The following is a 27,185-nucleotide window of genomic DNA, read 5'->3' as shown; positions in this document are numbered from 1 at the left end:
AAAGAAAAAAGGTGAATGAAAAGACTCTATGGGACTGAGTAGGTATGTACCTAATTCACTTATATATTTGAATTTACATAGGCTGTATGATATACATGGGACTTAATCTTTCAATCTTCAGGTAGTGAATCCATTTTATCCATTTTTTCATTTGTCATGTATAGCTGAGTACTTTTTACATGGGAGGAGCCATGTTAGGTACTGAGACACTAACTCAGAGTTTGTGCTTGAGATTTTTCTGAGTTTGAACGTAAAACTGCTACCAAATAGAATCAGTTTTTTTGAAAAGATTCCAGAAGAAAAGATAATTTCCGTAAACAATGCTGTGAAATGCACGTTTCCTTAACTCTGTGGCTACGTATGCTCCTGACAACGAGTGGTTCATCCAGACAATGAACGCTGTGTTTTCAGTGGGAGGAGACATGATGCATCCCGATATCCCCAACAATTTTTTGAGGCTCCTGGCAGAAGGTTGGTGATTTTATATAAAGAAGGAAATTAAAGATTAATATATTTCATTACAGCCTCCACATATGATTCAGTGGTAAAGTCAATGATGTGTTGTTTCTTTGTAGGTTTTGATGATGAAAATGAAGACAAACAGCTAAGACTCCATGCAGTTCAGTCTTATCTCAGCTTGCTAGAGATAGAAAATGCGTTTTATCCACAGAGATTTCTGCAGGTCATGAGCTGGGTGAGCCTAATATGTTACAGAATATCCTGGTTAAGTTACAATTGTGTAGGGTTGGTTATTATGGTAACAATGTAGTCAAAGGGGCCACCCCTTGACTCACTGCTTCAGGAGGACTATTCACTGGATGGGTGTATCTCACTCAAAGTAAGAATCTGAAAAGACTTTAGCCTGAAAGGGCCAGGGTCTCCCATTGCATCCTGGGTCATCTCCAGTCATCCTGAGGAATATCAGGTCTCTGGATCCAGATGGCTCTGGAGGAGAAGTGAGGCTGGTGACCTGCCCAGCCCTGCCTCACTCCAAACAAAGTCAAGTGCAAGTCATGCCATCATCTCCCTGGTGTCATGGTCCTCTTCAAGAATGAAGGACCATCACCACAACAGCTGTGTGGTAGTAGCCCCATATATTGTTTTATTGATTTCAGTGTTGGACTACCTTCAGGTGTCCTTCCATCTTGTTCCTGCCCTCACTGCCTACCACATATCCCTCTATTTACTGCTTTCTCTGTCTTGCCAATTCCTGAACTGTCTCACTTTGAATATGTGTGTGTGTATTTGTTTCTTTACATCCAAATGTATAGGTATTATAATATTTTAATATTACATTGGGTTTTCTTTTTAAAAATTTGTTGCATGGCTTTTATGTATTTTTAAAGTTAAATTTTCTTTCAGTCAATACAAATATGCCTTATTTTCCTTCCCACCTTTCTCTCCCCTCCCTTTAAAAAAGAAAGATAAAACCCTTGTTACAACCATTTATGGCTGAACAATATAAATTCTCGCTTGGCCATGTTATAAAAATATCTCACTCTACGCTCCTGGGGCCTCTTTCTCAGGAGGTGGGTAACATGGGTCTTCGTGCGTTCTGTGGAATTGTGGGCAGAGTTCCTAAGTCTTCACGGTTTGTCTTTACGATGTTTTTGTTCTTGTATACGTTGTTCTCCTGGTTCTTCTTACCCCACTAATTATCTGTTCATACAAGTCTTTTTAGCTTTCTCTGAAACTGTGTGATAATGCCATCACATCCAAATACTTGAATTTCTTTATCCATTCCCCGTGTAAATATGCTGATAAAATCAGCAGTCAGAACTGCTTAGTCTGGAAATAAGCGTCTTGTAATGACGTGCTGCTGGCATGTTTAAATAGTAAAAGGTGATGTCTGAAAGTTGTCTATATTTAGTTCCACTCCTTAGTATATTTCCACATTAAAATGTGCCGGTAGGATCCGTCTTCAGACTGTCTTTGCTATTGGGGAATGTCTAATGGAGATAAAATTAAATTGTGGGAAAAGGTGCATTTATTATTTTGTTGTCATAGATGAGTTTGCTGTTATGACTTACTGTTATGACTCTGTATGTATATAATCCTCTCTTTGTTCATTACTCGCAGGTTTTAGGGGAATATTCTTACCTTTTAGATAAGGGAACACCAGAGGTCGTTATAACAAAGCTCCACAGGTTGCTTATGAATAAATCTATCACTTCAGAAACAAAAGCCTGGATTATGGCTGCGGTGACCAAGTTGACACATCAAGCACCCTTCTCTAAAACAGTTGAGAAACTAATTCAGGAATTCAGTGTATCCCTGGACACTTGTATGAGACAGCATGCTTTTGAATTAAAACATTTGCAGGAGAATGTGGAACTTATGAAGAACTTACTTCCAATTGATAAAAGTTGTGAAGACTTAGTGGTATGATGTCTATACTCTATATTACTATACTATATTATTTTAAAATATAGCAACCTATTTCTTTACGTTTTTAGTCAAGTTGTTTTTAACATCTGAAGTAGTGTTTGGGAAATTGGAGATCCTAAGATTAATAGGTTACAACTTACGGGTGTAGGTGTGGAACAAGCAGCAAGAACCCTACCCAGTTCATTATCAAGGTAATTGTAGTTAAGAGATCAGAAAGAATTAAATGTTCCAGATCATACAGTTATTTCTTGTGTATCTACTTATCTACTAATACATTTCATGTGCTATCTCCTTTCTCTTTTGGGGTATTCTCTGAATTAGGCATTCCCCTTTAGAGACTCTTTTCTCAAAGTGAGCCACATTTCTTCATCTTGGTCTAAATCAAAACATTTTCAGAGAGAAGTCATTTGTGGTCAGGTTTCTATGAATTAAACAGACCAAAGGATTTGGAAGAAGAAAGAAAAGAGGAAAGTAAAAGGAAAGGACCCAGTTGGGTTCATTTTTCATTCATCATTTCAATGAATTCACATAGCATTGATAACTTACACTAGAGGTATTTTGCAGGGTACGAAGGAAGTGGGAGACTCAGTTTTTCTATCCCATCACGTTATCTTGTTGATGTCAGACGAGACATGGTATAGTGGAAAAAACTCTAGATTTGGAATCCGAAGCCCATGGTTCAGTTCTGAACTTCTTTGACTTTGGGTGGGTCACGACCTCTCTGGACCTCAGTTCTCTGGTTTGTAATATGAAGGGGAGGAACTAGATAATCCCTGTGGTCACTTCCAGCTCTGAATCCCACCACCTTAAGTTAAAAATTAAATATAAAAAGATCAAGTATATAAATGACTTGGGGATTGAAGCTATTGTAATCCTACATTAATTTGGATCTGAGGTAAGGCAAAGCTACTGTAATGGTAGTTTAAATGGGAATAACTTTCCCCTTCATTAATGGGCCTATGTGACTTGCTTAAGGCACATGGGAGCCTAAATCAAATATGATAGGGAGAGCTTGATGAATAGGTGGAACCAGTAGGATGGAGCAGAACTAGGAGGAAGTAGGTGAGAATGGTTAGGGGTGAAGGAGAGAGGACACAGGCACGTACAGCTAATCTTTGAGTGTTTGTGGGAAGGTGGGGGAGTAGGCAGGTAGTCTTGGGAATGACTTTGTCCCATGCAGTGCTTACGTGTATTGACTTCTTGGTTACTGTGATGGATTTGGCTTTCAGGTGTCTGAATAAATGTTGTTCTTCTGCCTTCTCTTCGGAGACTCTGTTACACTCTGTGATTCAGAACTACTCCAGCATATTTATAGTGGTGCTGTGAATATTGCCTTGGCAATACAGCTACCTACTTGGATAATCCTCCAGTATATTCACTTCTTTTCTTTCCCCCTTCCACCTTCCATCTCACTTTTTTTTCCACTATCACTAATTCCTTTTCTCTTCCTTTCTCTTTCTCCTTCTGATCTACCTTTTTATTACAACTAGAATGAAAAGTGAGAGCTTTTTGAATTCAAATAGCATACTTAAACTGATGTCACCATGTCTTAAGTGTTCCATTGTAAGCAGTTTTATTTTCATTGGTTTGCCAAGGCTGTCTCATTCATACTGTTGTGTTAATTGCTATTTTCTTTGACTAGATTTTTTAAGAGGTCAGTAATTTAGGCATTTGTTTTGAAATTTAGACTTATGTTCATTTCACTCTTAAAAATGAGTAGAATTTGAATGTTATTTGTATGGATTATGTGAATACTGTTTTATTAATGTAAAAATACCTTATTTTTTGTTGTCATATCAAGTTAAATTATTTAGGTTAAAGAGTGACTCCCTGCATGCTTATGTTTTCAAAGAGACTTCCAATTTTATTCTCCATTTAATACAGGTGGATGCTTCTTTGTCTTTCCTGGATGGTTTTGTGGCCGAAGGACTGGATCAAGGAGCAGCACCGTATAAACCTCACCATCAGCGACAAGAAGAAAAGCTTTCTCAGGGAAAAGGTGATTATAGTTTGTATAGAACTAGACCTTTGAGTGATACTTCTTTCATTTGGACAGTACTTTTAATCATGTTATTAAGCAACTGCAAAAATTTCATATTTTCATCCCACTTTAAACTTGTCTGTATACATTGTATATCCTGATTACATATCCAGAATTTGGAAAAACAATTGTGATGATTATATTAAATCAAATATCCTAACATATATAAGGTGATAAATGACTCCTGTGCCAGGGGTCTGGTATATTGTAGTTTCATAATAAGTGATGCAGAGATGACCCTGGAGTCATACTTCCATACTATTTAATTCAGTAAACATTTAGGAAGCACCTACTATGTGCCAGGCACTGTGCCAAGCCGTGGGTGCACCAAAGAGACAAAAGACAGTTTCTTCCTTCAAGGAATAGTTCAGTGAAAGTTCTAATAAGCTCCTCATTTTGATCCAGGAAAGGGACTTGTAAGTCACTGTAGGTTGTTCCTTGAAGATGCCTGCTTTATGAAAATTGTTCCTTACAGTACTGTAGTCCACAACATCAAAGAATTGCTAGATATCATCAAAAAGTTTTGGAAACGAAACAGTTTTACCAGTTAAGGACTGTGGTGTTTCTGCACGTGGAATATACAATGTACTTTCGATTGTTGCACCTCAGGAAAGGAATCATGGAACTGGAGAAAGGTCCAGAGAAGGGCAGCTCAACTGGGCAGAGGTTGAAGGAACTACTATGTGAGGACATACTAAAAAGTGGAAAGAGAGAAGCTGAAAGGGAATGTGATCACAGAATCTTAAAGGCCATCCATAGGTTAAATAGTAACTTGTTAACCAAACACCACCGCAGCATTGAAGGACAACCAGTTAGACTGAAGACTTGAGGATAACACAAGAATTGCATTACGCTTTGTCATATCCCCCTCCATACCTCGCCCAGTGCTAGGAAAGAAGCTGGTGCTGAGTAAGATCTACTGGATGAAACCTGTTGAATGAAACCTGTTGAATGAAGCAGAATGAAGTACTTTTCCACAGAATGTACTATACATGTTTGTGGGATTTAGAGAGATTTTAGATGGTCTTATCCATAATGAATTATTGAGAGAAGCTGGGATTCTCTTCTTGGTGGTTAGTGCCACATATCTCTTATGATTACTATCAAAGAGACCATTAAGTTGGATGTAGTAAGGTAGTTTTTATTTCCTTTTAGCTGAAGAGACTTAGAGCTAAAGAATTTGTGACTTTCCCAAGGTCTGTGATCTTATGAGCCAAAATAAGAGCTAGTTAGTAAAGCCAGGATTAAAACTCAGGTCACTGATTTCTAGGCCAGTATTTTTCTTCCAGAGAACGAATGGCTATTGTGATTCAGTTTATGTGAGTAAGAATTTATATGAGCAGCTATTTGAGCTCAATAAATTACAGTACAAAAATAACTACCACCAAAACCACCCAGAAATGTTTCATTTGCTTAGTCACTGATTGTCAGAATCCAAGATTTGACTACTGAAATGAATATATCTGACCTTTTCTGAAAATGAATTTGTTTTGATGCACAGATGATAAACAAATGTTCATATACACATAGCTATAGATGGAAAACTGTAGGCTAAAGGGATGCCCGGAGCCATAGCATTTGTACCTGTTTGTTATGGGAGCATATAAATAGTTATCTCTGGCTTCCAATGTTGAAATACAGGTTAGCTCTAGGAATCCAGATCAAGTTGACCTCCTCAACCCAGTCTGTCTGAATTGATCCTGGGGGATTCATATTTCAGGTACTTAATATCATTGTAGATTACTTATCACATAGAAAAGCTATATATTTATTTTGAGAAATTTTAAAGAACTTTTTTGGAGTGCTTTATTACATCAAATACATTTGTATTTTCTGTTTTTGATGATTTGAAACATTAAAATTCACCGTAGTTTCCCTGTACATCATTCCATTTATTCTGTCTCCTCTGGCATTGTTTGCTGTGTGGACTTTATGTGACCTTTGATCTTATTAGATCAATTTCCCTTCTCTCTTTCCTATTGCTTCCCTCCATTCTCTTATTACTCAGGTCAATGGCCTTCAGTTAATTGAGTCATAAAATGAAGGGTTTGAACTAGTTGACATCCAAGGGGTCTTCGTCACTGAAACTCTGTGATCTCTATGATATCAGATACGTCCCAACTACTTTGTCTCCCTCTGGCTCATTTTTATTGCCTGTCTGCTGCAGAAGGTGTTGACCCACAGTCACTTTTGTTGTTTTTACTTCTTTCCTTCTGGTGTACAGAGACACTGGAACTACTTCCAAAAGAAAGATAAATGTGCTGATGTCCTTTGGTGTCACTTTATGCTTCTGTGCTCATTGTTCCTTGTGTTTTGTTGGCTTGTTTACCCACAGTCTGCCGCATCCTGCCACCTTGGCTCGCCTTCATGTCCCTTATCTTTCATTCTTCTGCCATTTGTGAAGAGCTTCCATGTTCCCCAGACTGGAGCTTGTCCTTTATCTTGGCCTCCTTCCAGACCTCCTTGTGATGACATTCCTCACCTCTTCCTATTAATCTCCAGCCCTCCTGATTTATTACAGTGCCCCATCTACATAGGATGGGTTCTCTCAACTCATAGGATTCTGTGTTCTTCCCTTTCTTATCCTGTTTGTTCTTCCTTACTTTCAGCCTTTTCCAATTTCTGATTTTAGCCTCATTTTCTCTTTTGTCCCACACCCCATTGCTTTTAAGCATGGTCCATATCATATTTCTTTTTTTAAAAAATTTATTTATTTAAGTTGTCAACATTCATTTCCACAAAATTTTGAGTTCCAAATTTTCTCCCCATTTCTCCCCTCCCCACACCCCAAAACACCAAGCATTCTAATTACCCCTATCACCAATCTGCCCTTCCTTCTAACATCCCTCCCTTCCATTATCCCCATCTTTTCTTTTGCCCTGTAGGGTAAGATAACTTTCTATACCCCATTACCTGTATTTCTTATTTCCTAGTTGTATGCAAGAATAATACTCAACAGTTGTTCCTAAAACTTTGAGTTCCAACTTCTCTTCCTGTCTCCCTCCCCACCCATCCCCATTGGGAAGGCAAGCAATTCAATATAGGTTATATATGTGTAGTTTTAAAATGACTTCCATAATAGTCATGTTGTGTAAGACTAACTATATTTCCCTCCATCCCTATCCTGACCCCCATTTCTTCTGTTCTCTCTTTTGACCTTCTCCCTCCCCAAGAGTGTTGACTTCTAATTGCTCCCTCCTCCCTTTGCCCTCCCACCCTGCTTATCCCCTTTTCCCCCACTTTTCTGTATTGTAAGATGGGTTTTCATACCAAAATGAGTGTGCATTTTATTTCTTCCTTTAGTCAAATGTGATGAGAGTAAGCTTCATGTTTTTTCTCTCACTTCCCCCCTTTTTCCCTCCACTGAAAAGTCTTTTACTTGCCTCTTTTATGAGAGATAATTTGCCCCATTCCATTTCTCCCTTTCTCCTCCCAATATATTCCTCTCACCCCTTAATTTCATTTTTTTAAAATATGATCCCATCCTATTCATTTAACCCTGTGCTCTGTCTCCCTCTATATGTGTGTGTTTGTGTGTGTGTGTGTGTGTGTGTGTGTGTGTGTGTGTGTGTGTGTAATCTCACCAACTACCCAGATACTGAAAAAAGTTTCAAGAGTTACAAATATTGTCTTTCCATGTAGGATTGTAAACAGTACAACTTTAGTAAGTCCCTTATGATTTCTCTTTGCTGTTTACCTTTTCATGCTTCTCTTGATTCTTGTGTTTAAAAGTCAGATTTTCTTTTGAGCTCTGGTCTTTTCATCAAGAATGCTTAAAAGTCCTCAATTTCATTGAGAGACCATTTTTTCCCCTGAAGTATTATACTCAGGTAGGTATACTCAGGTAGGTGATTCTGGGTTTTAGTCCTAGTTCCTTTGACTTCTGGAATATCACATTCCAAGCCCTTTGATCTCTTAATGCAGAAGCTGCTAGGTCTTGTGTTATCCGGATTGTATTTCCACAATACTCAAATTGTTTCTTTCTAGCTGTTTGCAATATTTTCTCTTTGACCTGGGAACTCTGGAATTTGGCTAAAATATTCCTAGGAGTTTCTTCTTTTGGATCTCTTTCAGAAGGTGATTGGTGGATTCTTTCAGTATTTATTTTGCCCCCTGGTTCTAGAATCTCAGGGCAGTTTTCCTTGATAATTTCATGAAAGATGATGTCTAGGCTCTTTTTTTGATCATGGCTTTCAGGTAGTCCCATAATTTTTAAATTTAAATTGTCTCTCCTGGATCTATTTTCCAGGTCAGTTGTTTTTCCAATGAGATATTTCACATTATCTTCCATTTTTTCATTCTTTTGGTTTTGTTTTGTGATTTCTTGGTTTCTCATAAAGTCATTAGCCTTCATCTGTTCCATTCTAATTTTTAAAGAACTATTTTCTTCAGTGAGCCTTTGAACCTCCTTTTCCATTTGGCTAATTCTGCTTTTGAAAGCATTCTTCTCCTCATTGGCTTTTTGAACCTCTTTTTCCAATTGAGTTAGCCTATTTTTCAAGGTGTTATTTTCTTCAGCATTTTTTTGGATCTCCTTTAGCAAGGTGTTGACCTGCTTTTCATGCTTTTCTTGCATCTCTCTCATTTCTCTTCCCAATTTTTCCTCCACCTCTCTTACTTGATTTTCAAAATCCTTTTTGAGCTCTCATTTCATGGTCTGAGCCCATTGGGTGGGCTGGGATTCAGAAGCCTTGATTGCTGTGTCTTTCCCTGATGGTAAGCATTGTTCTTCCTCATCTGCAAAGATGGGAGAAGATACTGTTCACCAAGAAAGTAACCTTCTATAGTCTTATTTTTTTTTCCCTTTTTTGGGCATTTTCCCAACCAGTTACTTGACTTTTGGGTCCTTTGTCAAGAGTAGGGTATACTCTGGGAATCTGTAAGATTTCAGTTCCTCCAAGGTGGCACAATCAAGCATGTACGCTGGTCTGGGAACAGGGAGAGATTTTTGTGCCCAGAATCTTAGCAGTTTCCTCTCCACAACCACCTGGCCTCCAGTTCCACCAAGCCAGCACTGGGAGCTGAGATTCAGAGAAGGTGCGAAGGCAGGGCCGCCATTCAGTGTGAGATAAAGATCAACTGCTGCAGGGCCTCTATACAGGGCTGAGGTAAGAATCAGCTGCTCAGTGCCCCCAGGGGTTTTATGCTCCAACAGTGGATGCAGGCTGAGGGCCCCAGCCTGAGGCCCGGGCTATGGGAAGGCCCTTCTCCCTTCTTGGCCAGCTGAAAAAACCCTCTCACTGACCTTTGGCACTTGTGGGTTGAGGGATCTGTGAACTGCTGCTACTGTGTCTGGAGATTCCGCCCCTGAGCCGTGCTCTCCTCCTTCTCCCAGAGCTGCGCCATGAGGCCACGGCTGGGCTGGTCTCTGCTCCATGTCTGTGCGACAGACGTTTCCCGTCGGGCTTTCAGGTCACCCTGGGCTGGAAATCTCCTCCACTCTGTTGTTCTGTGGCTCCTGATGCTCTGGAAGTTATTGAGAGTCTTTCTTTACAGGTATTTGATGGGGGAAGAGCTAGCATATGTGTGACTTTCTGCTCCGCCATCTTGGCTCTGCCCCCCCATGTCATATTTCTTAAACAGTGCTGTGGCTTTCTGGTAAGGAAGATAGAGAAAGAAGGGAGGCAGGAAGGGAGTCAGCATTTATGCAGTCCCTCCTGTTGGCCAGGCACTGTGCTAAGCGCTCTTTTCAGATGTTTTCTCATTTTGTCTTTCCAACAGCCCTGCAAGGTTAAGTGCTATTATTATCTCAGTTTTTTTAGTGGAGGAAACTGAGGCCGAGGTTAAGTGACTTGTCCAAGGTCACACAGCTAGTAAGTGTCTGGTCCTGGATGTGACCTCAGGTCTTCCTGACTCTATCCACTATCCACTCTATGTCTCTCCACTGAGCCACCTCAGTCCTCTAAGGGAAGGAGTATGTACTTCTGTCAGGGAGATTGAATTAGATAGATTCTGAGATCGCTTCCAGCTCTGAGATTCCATAGTTCATTTGGTTTCCCTAGACAGGACAGGAGCACTGAGAATATCTTGGCTGCTTATTGAGCTCTCATTGAAAATGATATTGTCTCATATGAATGGGAATTGTGTGATCGCATGATGAATTAAAGCCATGGCCCCTCCCTGCTTTCAGTGGAAGAAAGACTTGATTAAAGACACGGAAGCAGAACTTTAAATACTATTGCACATGACAAACACATGGACGGCTGTGTGTGGAGGGAATGGCAGGCAGAATGTGTTTCCAGAAAGGAGGAGGTTCGGAAATGAGCAGACGAGTGGGGTGGATCTTTGTGAGAAAAACATTCTTCAAAACAAACGGGACGTTGGCCTGTGGGAGGGTTTTCATGGAACTCGGTCACTTATTGATTGTGTGGATCCCATGTGTACACTCCAGACTGGTAACTTGTTAGCTCCACATGATAACGTGATAATAACTGGTATTTATGAAGTGCCGTCAGTTCACAGAATGTTTTACAAATATCTCATCTGATTCTCACAACAGTCCTATAAGATAGGTGCCGTTATTAGCCCTGTTATACCTGTGAGGAAACTGAGGCAGGCAGGATAAATGACTTGCCCAGAGTCACACGGAGCTCCAGTCTCCCCTGTGTCACCTCACTGCCTGTTTATATTTAGTAAGTTTCTACACAAAACAATTCAGACTTCATGGGAAGAGATCAGCATAAATTATTTCCTTTTTTTTTTTTTTTAAAAGAGCTTCCAGCCTGAAACACTTAAGAAGCATTGTGCTCAAAGTGTTACTAAGGCCTGTTTAAGGCATTGCTTTGTGGTGTCTCTGATCATTCTTAGAAGTGAAATAGTAAAACTTTAAGCATCGACATATTTAACTGTCTTCACGTGTGCTATGTGTCCTGCTTATCTCTGCCTCTTGCCATAGCAGCTGTGCTTCATCTTGCTCCTCAAGTCCCTAAGTGCATCCCTTTCAGCTGATGAACCTTTCTTAATGTTCTCCTTTGTAAAAAAAATTAAATCTAAGCACCCTAAGCCTCCCCACTTGGTCTCCTTTATACCTTAGAACCTCTTTGACTTCACCCATCCTCTCTGGTCTTGGCTCTCCTCCTTGCCAAGGCTAACCTCTCCAGTTTATTTTTTAATTGATACACTTTATCTTAACATAGTAATCACTTCACAACAGTTCCCAAGACTAAACAAAACCATTTTTGTTCTTTGGGTTTGCCAATTCTTCACAGAAAGGAAGTAGGTTTTGATATCTGTCGTCTGGTCTTCCTTAGGCTTTGCATTTGACCTGGAGTCTGTGGCCTTTTAGTGTGGGTGTCCTTTACATTAGAGTCGTTATGTAAATTGTCTTTTGGTTCTGCTCTGTTCACTCTTTATCAGTTCATTTTAGTCTTACCATGTTTCTTTGAATTCTTCATTGCAGTAACTTTCTGTTATGGTTATATACAACAATTTGTTCAGGCATTCGCTGCCTCCTACCGGTACATAGTCTGCTAATAAAGTTTTGCTTCTGTAAGTAGAACTTACATTAATATTTTGATGTATAAGAAACACTTTTTTTGCTTACTTCTTTGGGTTATAAACCCAGTAGTGTAACTTAGCTACTTGAGTCCCTGATCTCATTGGTATCCTCCTCTGCAATCATGCTTCTCATCTCTCACTTTCCACCCTTTATCTGTCTTTGAAATCTTCCTCTCTTTTACCAACTTAATTGTTACAGACATGCTTGAATTTCCCCTATTCTTTAAAAAATAAAACTCCTTCCCTTGACCCTGCTTATCCCTCAGTCTGTTGTCCTGTATTCTTGCTCTTTGCAGCTGCATACATCTTCAAACTTCCCTTCTCTCCTAGTGTTTTCCTTACTTCCCCACAGACATGCTTCCGTGTCCCAAGAAGAAAAGCTTTTCTTGACTGCTTACCTCTCAGTCTGTTGTCCTATAATCTTTCTCTTTACAGCTAACCTACTAGAAAGAGTAGTCTGCCCTGGCTGCCCTTTTCTCTTCAGTCCCTGTAATCTGGCTTCTGTTCCTGCTGCTTTGCTGCATTGCCTTCCCCAAAATTACTAATGACGATCTTCATCGTCATGTTCAGTGACCTTTTCTCACTGCTTATCATCCTTGACTTTTCTGCCCTGTTTGACATTGTTGACACTTCCTCCATCCCCCTATCCTTTAAGGATACTTTCTCTTTGACTTCTTCAAATTTTTTTTCCAAATTCTCCTCCTATCTACCTGACTGTATCTTTTCATTCTTTTTCATTAGGTCTTTTCCTTTCTCTTCCTTTTCAAGTGTGAGTATCCCCCAAAGCTCTGTGCATTAGGATCTTTCTCTTCTCTGTATACAGTCTTTGTATTTTTTAGAAATCTCATTTATTCCCATTGCTTTATCACTTCTGTGCAGGTGCCTCCCAGACCTATATATCCGAATCCAGTCTCTCTCCTCAGCCCCAGTATGAAATGTGTATTGGGCAGTCCCACCTGTGTGTCCTGGTGGCACCTCAAACTCAATATGTCCAGCATTGAACTGATTAATTCCCTTCCAAAACTGACCCTTCTTCTACCATTCCTATTTTTGTTAATGGAACCACAAACCTTATATTTATTTAGGCTTGAAACCATGAAATTGTTTTTGACTTTTTCCTCTTTTCTTACTCCCCAGATAAAATGACTTCAGCTCTGTTCTCATCTTCCCAGGATTTCCTGCACCAGTCTCCTCCTGTTTATTTCTGCTGTTATCTAGTTTGGGCTCTTATCAGTTCTTGACTTTCACTATTGTAATAGGCTCATAATTGGTTTCCTTATTTCCAATCTTTCCCCTTCCTTCATGTAGCTGCCAAAATCATCTTACTAATGCAAAGGTCTGAAGGGATGGGAAGGAAAAAGAAAGGAGGAAAGGAAGGGAATAAGCATTATATATTGCTTACTAAATGTGAAACACTATGCTAAGAACTTTATAAATATTATCTGATTTAATCCTCACAACCACCCTGTGAGGAAGGTGCTATTACCCTCATTTTACAGTTGAGGAAACTGAGGTAGAAGGAAAGTGAGTCCAAGTTTTGTAGAACAAATCCCTTTTTTTTTTTTTTGCAGGATACCAGCAGTTTTCAACAATCACTTCCCTAAGTCTTAAATTTTCTCCCCGTCCCACCCTGAGAGAGCATGCAATCTTGTATGGGTTCTACACATACATTCTTCTTAAACACATTTTCCCATTAGTCATATTGCATAGAAGAATTAAAACGAACGGGGGAAACCATGAGAGAAACCAAGAAAAACAAGAGAAAATAGCCTGCTTCATTCTGCGTTCTGATTCCATAGTCTGTCAGAAACAGTCCTTGCACCCTGTGGCTTTACTGTGTATAATGTTCTCCTAGTTCTGCTTCTTTCACTCAGCATCCGTTCATAGAAGCCCTTCCAGGCCTCTCTGAAGTCTTCCTGTTTTTCATTTCTTATAGTACAATAGTGTACATGCTCTTTGACCCAGCAACATTGCTTCTAGGGCTGTATCCCAGAGAGATCATAAAAATGGGAAAAGGACCGACATGTACAAAAATATTTATAGCAGCTCTTTTTGGGATGGCCAAGAACTGGAAATCGAGGGGATGCCCATCCATTGGGGAATGGCTGAAGAAGCTGTGGTATATGAATGTGATGGAACACTATTGTGCTGTAACAAATCCTTTTAAGGGGATTATTCTGTGAAGTTTGGATTCAGTCAAAGGGCCCCACTTGAGTAACTAGAGGGCCACATGTGGCCTCGAGGCCTCAGGTTTCCCACCGCTGGTCTAGACCTTTCCATTGGTACATGTTCCATTTTGTATCGTACTTATTAATGTGCTTGGTTTTAATATACTTTGAGATAAAGGGATCTTTGAGGACATACATTGTCTTGTTTTTCTTCATCGTATGCCCAGACCTTAGTACCATGCCTTAGAGATAGTAAACACGTCATGTTTCACTGGATTCATGATTACATTGATATCACAGTTCATTCATGCCTTTGCATCCTGTGTCTTTCCATAACCCCTTCATATAGGCTCTACGCAATGCATTAGAGCCTGTCATCTCTACAGATTTTTTTACTTCCCATGGGTACTAGTGCATCCCTTTGTCCATTCATCTGTTGTCACCTCCTTTTGTGGCTTTATATTTCCTGGATGTTATCTTTTACTTTATTTTTTAGGCCCAAGTCTCTTTTCTTCATACGTTACAGCTTACATGTACCCCCATATATTTCTTTAGTCACTTACAATTTTAATTCTTTGGTGATTGTGGTATTCCAGAATCCTTGCCTGTACAGCATCACCAAAAGAATGTTCTGTTAAAACGATAGATTTTTGTATTGGGGAGCTACCTGAAACTGTTGAAAGTGAGTTGTATTTTACCAGATGCCCTCTGGCTCATTCTCTTTGTCTTCTTCGGATCTCACTGCACATCTGTTCAAGACGTGCTGATAACCTGACTCATAGACCTGCCATCCATCTGTATGTTAATAGGAGTTTTTCTTCCATTTTGTTTTATCTGTATGGATGTTAGGCTGGTCTCTTGCATGCTCTTGAATTTTATTCTGAAGTGTACTGAGGCTTGATGTAGTCAATATGACATCATTTGTGAAAAGAAGAAGGTGGCGAGCCTCACTGTCTTGAACTTTGTAGGTTACCTCTGTGAAGGTGGGGAGCCTTCAGATATGTCTACCTGATTTATGTTTTACTTGATGTTGATAATTAGAGTATCTCTGTGGTTACAGTTAGACATCCTGCATCCTACGCTGTTCAGCACTTCCTCAGTGATTCTGATGAAAGCACAGATGCATGCTGATCAGATTGGCAGATGTCCCAAAGCTGGGAGGAATAGCTAATGTGCTGGATAACAGAGTTGAGAACAAAAATGATTTCTGTTGGCAAGAAGATTGGACCAGATCTAATAAAGAAAGTCCTGCACTTGTGGCTAAAAAAAAATAGCTTCTTCATGATTAAGACAGTTTTATGGAACATGATCGGGAGGTTTTGGTGGACAGCAAGCCCTGTCAGAGTGTCCAGCCGTGTACCATGGCATTCAGAAAAACTAATGTGATTTTATGCTACGTTAATACAGGCATAGCAAGGGAGATTACGTTCCCACAACTCAGACGTTCTCTTCGGTTCTGGCCATCTCCTTCTTCCCCCAACTTTTCTCCTTCACTCTTCTCTTGCTCTCTCTCCATTCCTCTTTCCTTTCCTTCCTCCTTTTTATCCTCCTCTTCCCGTTTAAGGGCAGAGACCACTCATTGGTCCTGTCCCCTACTGGTCAGCAGATGATAGGAAGCCACTGGAGTCCGTATGTCTATGAATTCTTCATATTCACCATGTCCTATCACATGTAGTAACATTCCATCACATTCATATGTCACCATTGGTTCTGCTGTCCACTAATCAATGGATCATTACTTTGTTTTCAGTTTTTTGCTACCTCAAAAAGCACTGTTCTAAATATTTTCGCAGATGGGCAGACCTTCTTCCGTCTTTGACCTCTTTGGGATATGTTGGACGTAGCATGTCTCTGAAAGGAGTGGGACAAGCTTGAGAACATCCAGAAGTGGACGGGCAGAGTTGTAAGGGCACCGGAGATAGTGTTATTTGAGGGTCTTGTGGAAGGAATTAGAAATTCTTGGTCTGGAGAAGAAGAGGCTTAGGAAAGACACGTGATCACTCTCTTTGTGTATTTGAAGGGCTGTCATGTGGTAGAGGGATGAGGCTGGTTTTGCTCGCACCCAGAGGGCAGAGTTAACCCGAACCTGTAGAATTTGTACAGGCAGATTTTGACCCGAGGTGTGGAAAACTTTCTTAATGATTAGAGCTTAACAGAAGTGGAATGAGCTTCCTCAGGAAGTCGTAGGTTTTCCATTTGCTGCAGGTCTTCAGATGTAGGTTGGACGACCGCTCTGACAAGTGACAACGGAAATGTTGCCCAGGATATACCCTTTAAAGTTCTGTGATTGAAGAGCGCCCTTTCAACCCTGAGATTCTGTGGCTCTTTGGGCCTCAGTTTTGTCTGCTAGAAAATGAACAAGTTGTAGGGAGATTGTAGTCTTGTACTTTTGGGTTCATTCCATGCTGTCTTGCATTTTTAAAAGTTTTTTTATTATGTCATTTTTAAATATCTTAGTTGCATTTAATTCTCACTATGATTCTTAACTGCATACCTTTTAGTGTCACTTTCTCCAGTGGAACTTGCCCATTGTGTGTGTGTGTGTGTGTGTGTGTGTGTGTGCGCACGTGTGTGTGTGTTAGTGTAGCTTCAGATAGACTGTTTTAGTATACATTTTTCCCCTGGTTTCTATTAAACTTTAAATATTCATTTAAATATTAGATTACTAGCCTAATAATTGATTTATTTATTCCTAGCATTTAGCATGGTTTCTGGCACAAAGCAAATGTTTGGTAAATATTTTCAACTATTGAATTGATTATTGCATCAATTTTGATTTGCTCATTGTTTATTTGTCATTTCCTCTTTAGTTTTCTTGTAAACATTTTTAGCAGTTTTTATTCTTTTTGTTCCTACTTCTGTTCTTATCAGACACCGTAAAGAGACCAGCTTCTTGTGACCTCTTATTTTTCTGTTTTCCCAAATAACTCCATACTCATTTTTGTAAAAATCACTCTAAAATCAAGTGTAATTTAAGAGTTTCTTTTTGGATCATCTAAATTGAAATTTTCTTAACAGGCTTCATGTTACCCAACAAGTGAGGAAATTATAGGTCCATCATACTTCAGGATCTTTGCCATAGTAATATCCATTAAAGATATTGTTAGGCATCTAGAATTCTTTCTAAAAGCCACACCCTCTTACCACGTGAATTAAATAGTCATCTTGCGAAACATGCTTTCATTCAAGTCATTGAGAGGCCACTTTATGTCCGTACTCTGGATGTGAAAAGGACCTTTGTCTTGAATCTAGTCATGAACCATATAGTCCAAAAGGATGATAACATGGCTAAAATGGCTTTTCATGGTCTTTGATTCATTTTAGTTGGTTTGGCAGTCTCAGAACTTAGGAACCAGAGATACTGACTCTCTGGGGCCATAAGGGAGACTTCCAAGTTGAAGTCACCCGACTGCTGTCAGTGTTCTTCACAGTGATTTGCTGAACAGAATAGGGCTATCCTTTCAAATATTCTCAAACATTTTTATATAGCTGTATAATTTGGAAAAGAGACCCAATTTCTCCATTCTCTAGTATCTATTTTCTTAGTGACTTTGGTGTGGCATGCTACAAAGGATGTTCACTTGTATTTTAGGTTTGCCACAGGTATTTTAGTTTATTATACCTTCACTTCTCATCTTGTTAAAGAAATCCCCTTGGTCTAGTATAGGGGCTTGGGGGAAGGGGATTCTTCTACTCCCACTAACCTGAATTTCTTGTGTAACATTGTATGGTTTTGGAAACTGCGAGCAAGGAATTGAAGTGTTAAAGAGAACCCCATGAAGCTGCAGCTTTGAGCTGTTCAGGCTGAACATTTGGTCACTTTTAGGACCCCCATTTCATAGCTTTTGGTCTTTCAAAGGATGATTTATAGATGGATCAAAGTGATACCTTCACATAGTGTGCCTTTAGAGAGCTTATTCGAAAACGAAGACTTCTTTGTTAATAGAATATCTTTTAAAACGAAAATTTTCCTGCTCTCAAATGCTGAACAGATTATAAAGTAACTTGTAAATGCAGAATCTCAGAATTGGATGGAACCTCACAGACTCCAATCAGTCCAACCCACACCTAAACAGAAATTCTTTCCACAATGTCCCTGACAGGTGGTCATCCAGCCTTTGCTGAAGAACTTCACTGAAGGAGGAGGTAGCTCACTACCTCTTGAGGCAGCCCATTTCACTTTTGGGGGTCTTAATCATTCAGAAGTTTTCCCTTAAATCAAGGCTAAATTTGCTTTTTTGTAATATCAACGTACTGCATCCAGTTCTGCCCCCTGGGGCCAAGCTGAACAAGTCTAATACCTTTTTGAAGTATCAGCCTTTCATATCTTTGAAGGTGGCTGTCCTGCTTCCCAGGTCATGACGTCTTCAGTCATGACATCTTCAGTCATGACATCTTCAGTCATGACGTCTTCAGTCATGACGTCTTCAGTCATAACATCTTCAGTTATAACATCTTCAGTTCCTTCAACTAATAATCATAAAGCATAATCTTGAGGTCATATGACCACTAGTAGCACACATTAAACACCACCTCCTTTCAGACCTTGATGGAGGCCCTGAACCTTAGGACCCTGAACACAGGAGGAGCCCTGGGAAGAGCAGTGACCCTTGGAATCCTTGCCCTACCCCCTGTACTTATCGTTGAGGGAAGCAGTCACTATGGAAAAGGGGCCCATCTTCCCTGCCACTTTCAACAACTACTCACCAGTTACTACCAAAGGGCAGGTAAACTCAAAAGTCCTGAGGACACCAGGGCTCCCCAGACTGCTTGTTCTGCTTCCAGCCTAGCTCCTGTAGCCATCTTCCTGGAGGAAACCTCCGTGGATGTACAATCTGTCTGTTGCTTCTGTAGGATCTGAAGTCTTTGCCTCCTCAGCAGCCACAGAATCAGAAAATACCAAAGAATAAGAAAATAAAATTTTTGACACCCAAGTCGTTGGCACTGTCACATGGTTCAAAATCATAAGCAGATGTGATTTTATCAATATAAGTATTGTTATAAAAGGTACATTTCTATCTGTTTGCCATCGCATCCCGAGGACTATCAGTCTTTTCTGTGTGACTTGCAGTTGAAATCTCCCCCCATTAGAATGTATGCTATATTATCTGCCTCCTTAGAACATTATTTTCTTGAGAACAGGAATGATTTCAGATAGTAAGCACCCAACAAATGTTTTTTCATTCAGTCATTTATCCTCATGGCTTTTCTTTGGGCTGGGGTTTCGTAAGCATTTTTTCCCCCACTATGGATGGCTCGCTTTGGCAGTCTGGTAAATCAGATGGATCCCTTCTCTGAGTAATGTTTTTTAAATGCATAAAATAAAACACATAGGATTAAATCAAAATGTTAAAACAGGTTCATAGACTCCGGCTCAGAGTCCTTTTTTGGAGCACTTCACCTCATGATTGCTTTTCTTAAAATGTGGCACCCAGAACCAACCAGGCCAGATGTACACTAGGCCAGTACCTCTCTGTTCCTACACACTGCCTAGGATTTTAGGAACTCTTTTAGCTCCCATTGACTCAGGTTGAGTATGCTTCTTGAGAGAAAGAAATAAGAGATGGGCACAGAAGGCAGTCATTGAATTTTGACTGGAGAGGCATATACAGATGAAAAGGTTCTTGAGAAAATTTCCTGTTTGGCACATTAATATACTGTTAGGGGAGTTATGAATTAGTTAATATGGAAAGCAGCCTAGAACTGTGTCTGCAGAGTTACTCAGTGCATATCCTTTGGTCTGCCTGTATCACTGTTAATTGTTCAGTCATACAGTCTCGTCTGATTCTTTGTGACCCCATTTGGGTTTTCTTGGCCAAGATGCTGAAGTGGTTTGCCATTTCCTTCTCCAACTCATTTCATAGATGGAAAGAAACTGAGACAAACAGGGTTAAGTAACTTGCCCAGGATTGCACAGCTGGTAAGTGTTTGAGGGTTGATTTTAACTCAGGAAGATGAGTCTTCCAGACTTTAGGCCCGGAGCTCTATCCATGGCACCACCTAGCTGCTTTGTATAACTGCTAGACCCTTACTGAAATTAAACAAAGAGGAAAAGGATGTATGTGTATGAAACTGTTTTGGGCAACTCTTTTTGTAGGGAATCCTATCAGTTGGGGAATGGATGAATAGCTTACCATTTATGAAAATAATGGAATACTATTGTCGCTTAAGAGTGATGAAATGAAAGGTTTCAGAGAAACCTGGAAAGGTTTGTTATGAACTAATGCAGAGTGAGGTGAGCAGAACCGAGAGAATGCTTTACACTTTAACAATGATGTGAAGACAGACAAGTTGGAAAAACTGAAGATCTCTGAGCAGTGCAGTGAGCAACCAGAGGTTCCAGAGCCCTTCTGATGAATCAGGAGAAGCCTAGATCCTGACTCAGTGTGCACACATGCATTTATGGGCACGACTGACTCTGGGCTTTGTACAAGAGTGGGAGGAAGGGAAAAATACTGGCTAATTGAAAACAAAGTTAATTAAAACAAAAAGAAAGCTGCCTGTTTGTGTCCTACATATAGTGTCCATGCCTAACAAATATTTTTTTGTGTTGTTTTTAATGAGGGCCAGGTTAGGAAAATGGGAGGATGAGTTTTGTACAAAATTTCATCTGATTGTTTTCCTCCAACTGCGCTATAAACTGAGGCCAGAGTGTAAGCAGAACAGTACCAGAGATATAGGAGATTTGTGATTTGGGCGGCTAGCTCGCTCCTGAGCACTGAATAAAGGAGGACTGGGTCCAGAATCACACGTACACACAGCAGCTAGAAATGAGGAAAATTAATGTGGCCCTGGAAGATAAGCCAGTAACAGAAAGGGATTAGTCCCCAAACAAACATTAACTAGATTGAGTGTTAGCCAATGGGTTGCTTAAACTTGACTGAGCTTTATCAATATAGCCAAAAGTCCATGTTCCATGATTAAATTGCAAATAAAGGATAATGATTTTTCAAAAAAAAAATTTTGGGGGTGGGATGTAATCAGGTTAGGTGACTTGCCTAGCGTCACAAGATTTGAATTTAGGTGTTCCTGACTCCACAGCTGGTGCTCTATCCACTGAACCACCTCGCTGCCCCTTTTAAAAATTTTTAAATTTCTTTTAGAGGCAGTTGAGGTTGAATGACTTGCCCAAGGTCACATAGCTAATATGTTGTCTGATTTACCATTCCAAATCAATAAAGTCATATTAATTAACTTTTTTTTAATATTTGAAAAACAGGAAGGAATCAGTTGAGCAAAGAAATAGGTGGGGGTTCTTTTAAGACTAGATAAATTCTGTGTTGAAAAGAATTTTATCAGTTGAGGAAACATAGTATAGTGGAAAGAGAGAGAGAGCAGTGGATTTAAAAAAGATGTCATACCTAGTCTGCAGTTGTTGTTCTTAGGACCATGGCATCAAGAGGATGGCATGACTTGCAATTGCCTTTGATTTGAGTGAGGGAGGGCTGTGCAGGTCACCAGCCTCACTTCTTCTCCAGAGCCATCTGGGTCCAGTGGCCTAATACATCAGGACACAGGAGATGGCCCAGGATGCAATGGGAGACCCTGGCCCTGGCTAAGTCTTATCATGTTCTCACCCATTCATAACTAGACTTCTTTAAGTTACTCAATGGATGACCCTTTTAATCAGAAAAAGAAAAAAAAAATCAAACTGGGAGGGGAAGACCCTCAGGGTTCCTGGGCAAAAGAGAAGCCATTACTGTTAGGTGGGTGGGGACTTGTTTTCCAGTCTGTGAGCTCCAGAGTGAATTGGGCTTGAGGCCTGATCTTTGAGCAAGAACGTAGCCAGGAAACCCAAAGGACAAAAAGCAGCACCTTCCCCTGGGCAGAACACCAGAGCTACCCAGTTTTGAATCCTGCTGTTGACATCTACCAGCTGTGTGACCCTAGTCATGTCATATAATCTCTCTCAGCCCCAATCTCCTCATTTATAAAATGAGGGTATTGGGTTCAGTGATCTTTAAGGCCCTATTCAGCTCCAAATCCATCACTCTAAGAAGGAACATGACAGTAGGGAGATATTGGTGAAGGCCCTTTTATTAGAAGATGAGAAACTGGAATGTATCTTAGAATACAGCACATTTTCATAGTCATGAAAGAACAGTAACTTTAGGCAACAGTATAGGGAAAAAGAACAACTTCAGTATTGACGCATGGGACATCTCTCCTATTAGTTTGGAGATGATTAGGCCTTTTACTGGAGACTTGACCATTCACATGGAGAAGGAATCTATGTTGACCATTTTCAGAATATAAGTAATAGTTTTTAAAAAAAAAAAGTTTCATTTAATTTTCTTATTCTGAACTTAAATACCAAATCATGAGCATTTCCATTTCCATTGTAGGACAGGAGAGGATTGTACATGAAACTGAATCTTTGTTACGTAGAACTTGCTTTTTCTTTTAAAGTTTTAATAAGTTCAGCATGTAGATTTCAAAGTTCTCAGTTGTGATTCCTTTGGGATGCAAGTGATATTCTAAAAGAGTGGGGAGCATAGCTGTAGTGTGTGCCATGAATCCTGTTACCCAGTGGTTTTCAAAGAGTGGTCGAGAGACCCTTAAGATCCCCAGTACGCTCTTTGGGGGGATGTAAGATTCAAAACTCTTCATAATAATATTAAGATTAAGAACACTAATTTTAATTTCCATTATGATAAATATTGATAGCTGTAACTGTCATAGGCAAAAGCTTTTTGGAAGGGTCCTCAGTAATTTTTAAAAGTGTAAAGGGATCCTAAAAGTTTTAAGAATTACTGCTATAACCTCTCTGTTTCTGAAATAACTAAGCTATTAAAGGTAATTTTGCCCCTTTTTTTTTTTTTTTGCTTTGTTTTAAATTTGATCCCCTGTTGTCTTTAAAATTCCAGTCCTCAATTTTGAACCATATGGACTATCCTTTTCTTCAACTATGTCTTCTGGTTGCACTGGGCGACAGTCTCCAGCTGGCATCTCTCTTAGTTCTGATGTATCCGGGAATAGCGCTGAAACCGGACAGAAGGAGTAAGTTCCTTTCTTGTTGAAATTCGATGCTAGGTGAGAATATGTACATGTCTAAATGTCAGTCTTCCAGTGTGCTGTTTATTTTCCACTTGTTTATGTTCTTGGCTTATTTTATTGGGTTTAGAATGAATTCTAAGACTCTCATAATTTCTCTGATCTTCAGATAATTTCCAAAGGTCTAGTAACATCTGATATAGCACATTTCATTTTAATGACTTAAATTAAATTAAATTAAAAAATGTCCTTGGAATATACATGATTAGAAAATTAGTTTTTCAAAATGTTTCATGTCCAGTTTCAGTGCAGTACGCTAAATGTATAAGATGAAATCAGTAATAGGACTTTTAAAAAAATAAATAACTCCTGTCAAGTGAGAGTCATGGCCCTTCGACACAGCAGTACTTGTTCAAGTGATGCTAGAGTTTAAAATGTTTTCAGAGTATCTGCATGGTTGCCTTCAGCCTTTGACATATTCTTTTTTGAATAATAATACTGATAACTCACATTTTCATAGAATTTTAAGGCTTGCAAAGTGCTTTCCTTACAGTATCATGTGAGGTAATCGGTGCAAATAGCATCATGTCCAGTTGAAGGATGAGCAAAATGAGATAAAGGTGGTGGTTTGCACCACTGTGGGTCACACAGCTGATCTAAGTTTTCTGACTTTCAGAACAAGTGTCCTTCCTCCTGGCCCATTCTGTTTCTCTGTTGTAAGTGTGTATATGTGTGGGGCTGGGTGGTGGGAAGTGTTTGAATTTGATTTGGAAGTAACCTGACATTCGAACCCCAGCCTGGTGAATAAATAATATGTGTTGTGTGGAGCATGTCAAAGGCTACCAACTCTGTATGTCTTCCTGACTTTTTTAAATCTACAAGTGAGGAAGAGGCAGCAGCTGGGATTAGAAACAGTGTAATCCATCTGTCAGTAAGCATTTACTAAGCATTCACTATGTAACAGGCAATGTGGGTAATCATTGTAGCCAAAAGCAGTGCACCTCTACCAAAGCAAGGAGGGCATCATGATGACGTCAGCCACAAACGGCAACATCTACATTTGCTCGTTCTGTTCTTCTTGTCCTGGGGATGCTAAGTACGTCCAGTGCCAGAGCTGATTCCTGAGTTTAGCTCTTCCACAGGCGAGGTGAATGTTACTTTTGCTAGCCAGGGGATAGGAAATGGGAAAGAGTAACAGCATTCTCACGCTGCTTTATCGCTATTTTGATCTGGGGGAGAAATGTATCTTAGATATCCTAAAAAGCTACTCTTGTGCATCCTTCCTGAGTATCTCTTTTTCTTAAGAACTTAATTTATTTGTTTATTTTTAGTTTACAACATTCAGTTCCACAAGCTTTTAGGTTTCAAAATTTCCCCACCTCCCCAAGATGGCTTGCCATCTGATATAGGCTCTACAAAAAAAATTCACATTAAACATATTTTCACATTAGTCATGTTGCAAAGAAGAATTACAAACAATGGAATGAACCGTGAGAAAGAAGAAACAAAGCAAGAACAGAGCAGTAGTCTGCTTCGATCCTCATTCAGACTCAGTAATCCTTTCTCTGGATGTGGACGGCATTTTCCATCATGAGCCTTTTGGACTTGTCATAGAACCTTGCGTTGCTGAGGAGAGCCAAGTCTATCAAAGTTAGTCATTGTACAGTGTGGCTGTAACTGTGTACAGTGTTCTCCTGGTTCTGCTCTCCTCACTCAGCATCCGTTCATAGAACTCTTTTCAAAGAGCTTATTTTTTAAAAAAAAATGTTTTGAAGTTATGTTTATTTTAGAAAATGATCCTCAGGCCTTTCATTTATTCAAAATACACATAAATTAGTTGACAGTATATTATTTACTTCTCATTAAGAAAGCCCTCTGAACTACAACTAAACCTAAGAACAAGCTGCGCATTTTCTTTCTCAAAACGATTCCTTTAGTAATTTGTGGCGATTTTGGTTTTGGTCGGCCCTGTGCTTTCATTGGTAGAGCATTCCTAGTGTGGAAACTTCCTTCTTTTGTGAAGATCAGTCAGTACCTTGTGTGTAACCCAGCCTTAGACAGCTCTCTGGGACACCAGGTTTGAGTGAGCTGTCCATGGTCACACAGATGTGTGTCAGAGGCAGGACCAAATCCGTGCATTTTAAATTCCAAGGTCATTCCTTTTGTCTGCTTCTCATTGTTTCTCAGATTTTGGATTAAAGGTCATTACTGATACGATAAAGAAAATGAGATCGAAGCTGTCGTATAACGGATGGAATGTTGGTAGTGAATCATCTCATTTTTGAAACCTTCAGGAATATGTTTACTTATTAAAATGAGAGTAGACATAGTGGCTGATGTCGAGAATCCTATGTCTTATTCTGGCTGGCTGGCTATTCTCGTGCCTCGTGATGTTAGCGCTAAGCTACTTCAAGAAAGCTATAGGAGCATGGATACTTTTAGAAGAATATCTTAGGAAAGTAATTCTTTGGTCCTGAATTGACTTGGCTCATTATTCATTTCCTTAGGACAAATAGCCTGAAGCTGGAGGGTGTGAAAAAATTATGGGGAAAAGAAGGCTATCTTCCAAAAAAGGAACACAAAGCAGGAAACAACCCTGAGCTTCAGCCTGTTGCTCAGGACAGTACATTAGTGGAGAAGGTGGATCAGATGATGACAAAGAAGGATCAGTCCCAGGCCTTTCATCATTCAGAGGAAGAGGCAGAAAAACAGCGTCTAGCTTCAACATTATTTGTTGGGCTGGGATCAGAAAGTGCAGTCAGTTTGGTAAGTAGTCTGTTACATTTCTCTCTGTGTCTGTATTATCCGTACACTGGGCAGAAACACCATCCTCTGTGGTGGTCATGGAGGGACACAAACACTGACATGCCATCTGGGGCATGAATGGAAGGAGTTGATGCTGAGGAAAGTGAGAGGGACCTGGAAGGTTTGAATAAGACTGACAGTAAGGAATATGATTAACAATAGAAGAGGTATTAGCTGTTGCAGTAGACTTTGAAAAGAAGAAATAGTATTTCAGGACCCTGACTGCCCAGGAAAAAGATAGGAGATGCTTGCAACAGCAGAAATGGTAAGCAGGGACATCTTCAGGATAGGCCACATTTTTGCATTCTCTTAAGGAACGGAGGGGCCTTGCAATCTTGTCTCACTGAACTTCCTATCAATTTGCTTAAAACCACAGTATCGCTGTGTCTGCGAAGGAAGCAAAATAGGGATTTTTGAGAGAACTTAGCACTGCTTGCCATTCAGCCAGAGACGTTGCTATAGGACTGTTGCATTCATTCACCCTAAACCTGTGCCAACAAGTAATTCGTGGCTGCACGTGGTGCTGTGTAGTACTTTGTGTATAAAACCAAGATACCACATCCTGTAATTTTTCTGACTGATAATATTAAGGATAGTAAGAATTTACTTAGTTACTGTCCAGAGAAAAACACCAAGAACCCTCAAAAAAGTAAGACTGTGCAATTGAATTAAGTGTATACCGTCAGTGAGATTACTTAGAGATCGAGCATGGTGTAGTGGAAGGAGAAATGGGTCTAGAGTCTGGAGCCCTTGGTTTGAAGCCTGACTGACTTGCTGAGTGTGATCAGGCACATTGGCAAGGCATTTAAACCTTTCTGAGCCTCAGTTTCTGACCTGTAAAATGGGAATGATGATAATATTTGCACCATATACTTCACAGGGTGATTTTGAGAGAATACTTTGTAAACTTAATGAAGCAACACATCCGTGTGAATTGACATGTCATTAGGATTTCCTTTAGTCCAGTGCTTTCCATATCACAGACTCCCTGGGGCTATAAAGGGGAGAGAACTTTCCTTCTCTAGGTTTATCTCTAGTCTAAATAGTGCTTGACACATACTTGGTGCTTAATAAATACTTATTGACATGACTCGGTGCTTCCCACTGACACTTCCCTGTGTAGTTTACTACTTTATTTTTCTATACGACTTTAAAAAATATGTTGGAATGGGCCACAAAGGCCCATCCAGGAGAATGCCCTTGGAATCCCCAGTTAGGGGACTTGGCTGGATAATGAAGTGAAGGGCCTGCTTCAAGAAAAATTTTAAAGTGAGCAAAATTTTTGTAAGCCT

The 27,185-nt window shown here is 39.8% G+C and overlaps 1 protein-coding gene across 3 annotated transcripts in view; it reads left to right on the top strand.

Annotated features, from left to right (window-relative positions):
• The window catches only part of AP4E1 (adaptor related protein complex 4 subunit epsilon 1), an 85,943-nt gene that overhangs the window by 42,262 nt on the left and 16,496 nt on the right, over nt 1-27,185 (top strand). For all 3 annotated transcript variants that reach the window (XM_072623058.1, XM_072623056.1, XM_072623057.1), the window contains exons 12-17: nt 359-471; nt 576-694; nt 2,080-2,382; nt 4,273-4,387; nt 22,962-23,094; nt 25,596-25,854. In XM_072623058.1, the coding sequence (XP_072479159.1) occupies nt 359-471; nt 576-694; nt 2,080-2,382; nt 4,273-4,387; nt 22,962-23,094; nt 25,596-25,854 (1,042 nt within the window). The remainder of the gene's footprint in view (nt 1-358; nt 472-575; nt 695-2,079; nt 2,383-4,272; nt 4,388-22,961; nt 23,095-25,595; nt 25,855-27,185) is intronic.

The sequence above is a fragment of the Notamacropus eugenii genome, chromosome 7 (assembly GCF_028372415.1).
Source record: "Notamacropus eugenii isolate mMacEug1 chromosome 7, mMacEug1.pri_v2, whole genome shotgun sequence".
Taxonomy (NCBI): domain Eukaryota; kingdom Metazoa; phylum Chordata; class Mammalia; order Diprotodontia; family Macropodidae; genus Notamacropus; species Notamacropus eugenii.
The sequence above is the reverse complement of the archived record's forward strand: the minus strand, read 5'-3'. Positions and strand labels throughout refer to the sequence as shown.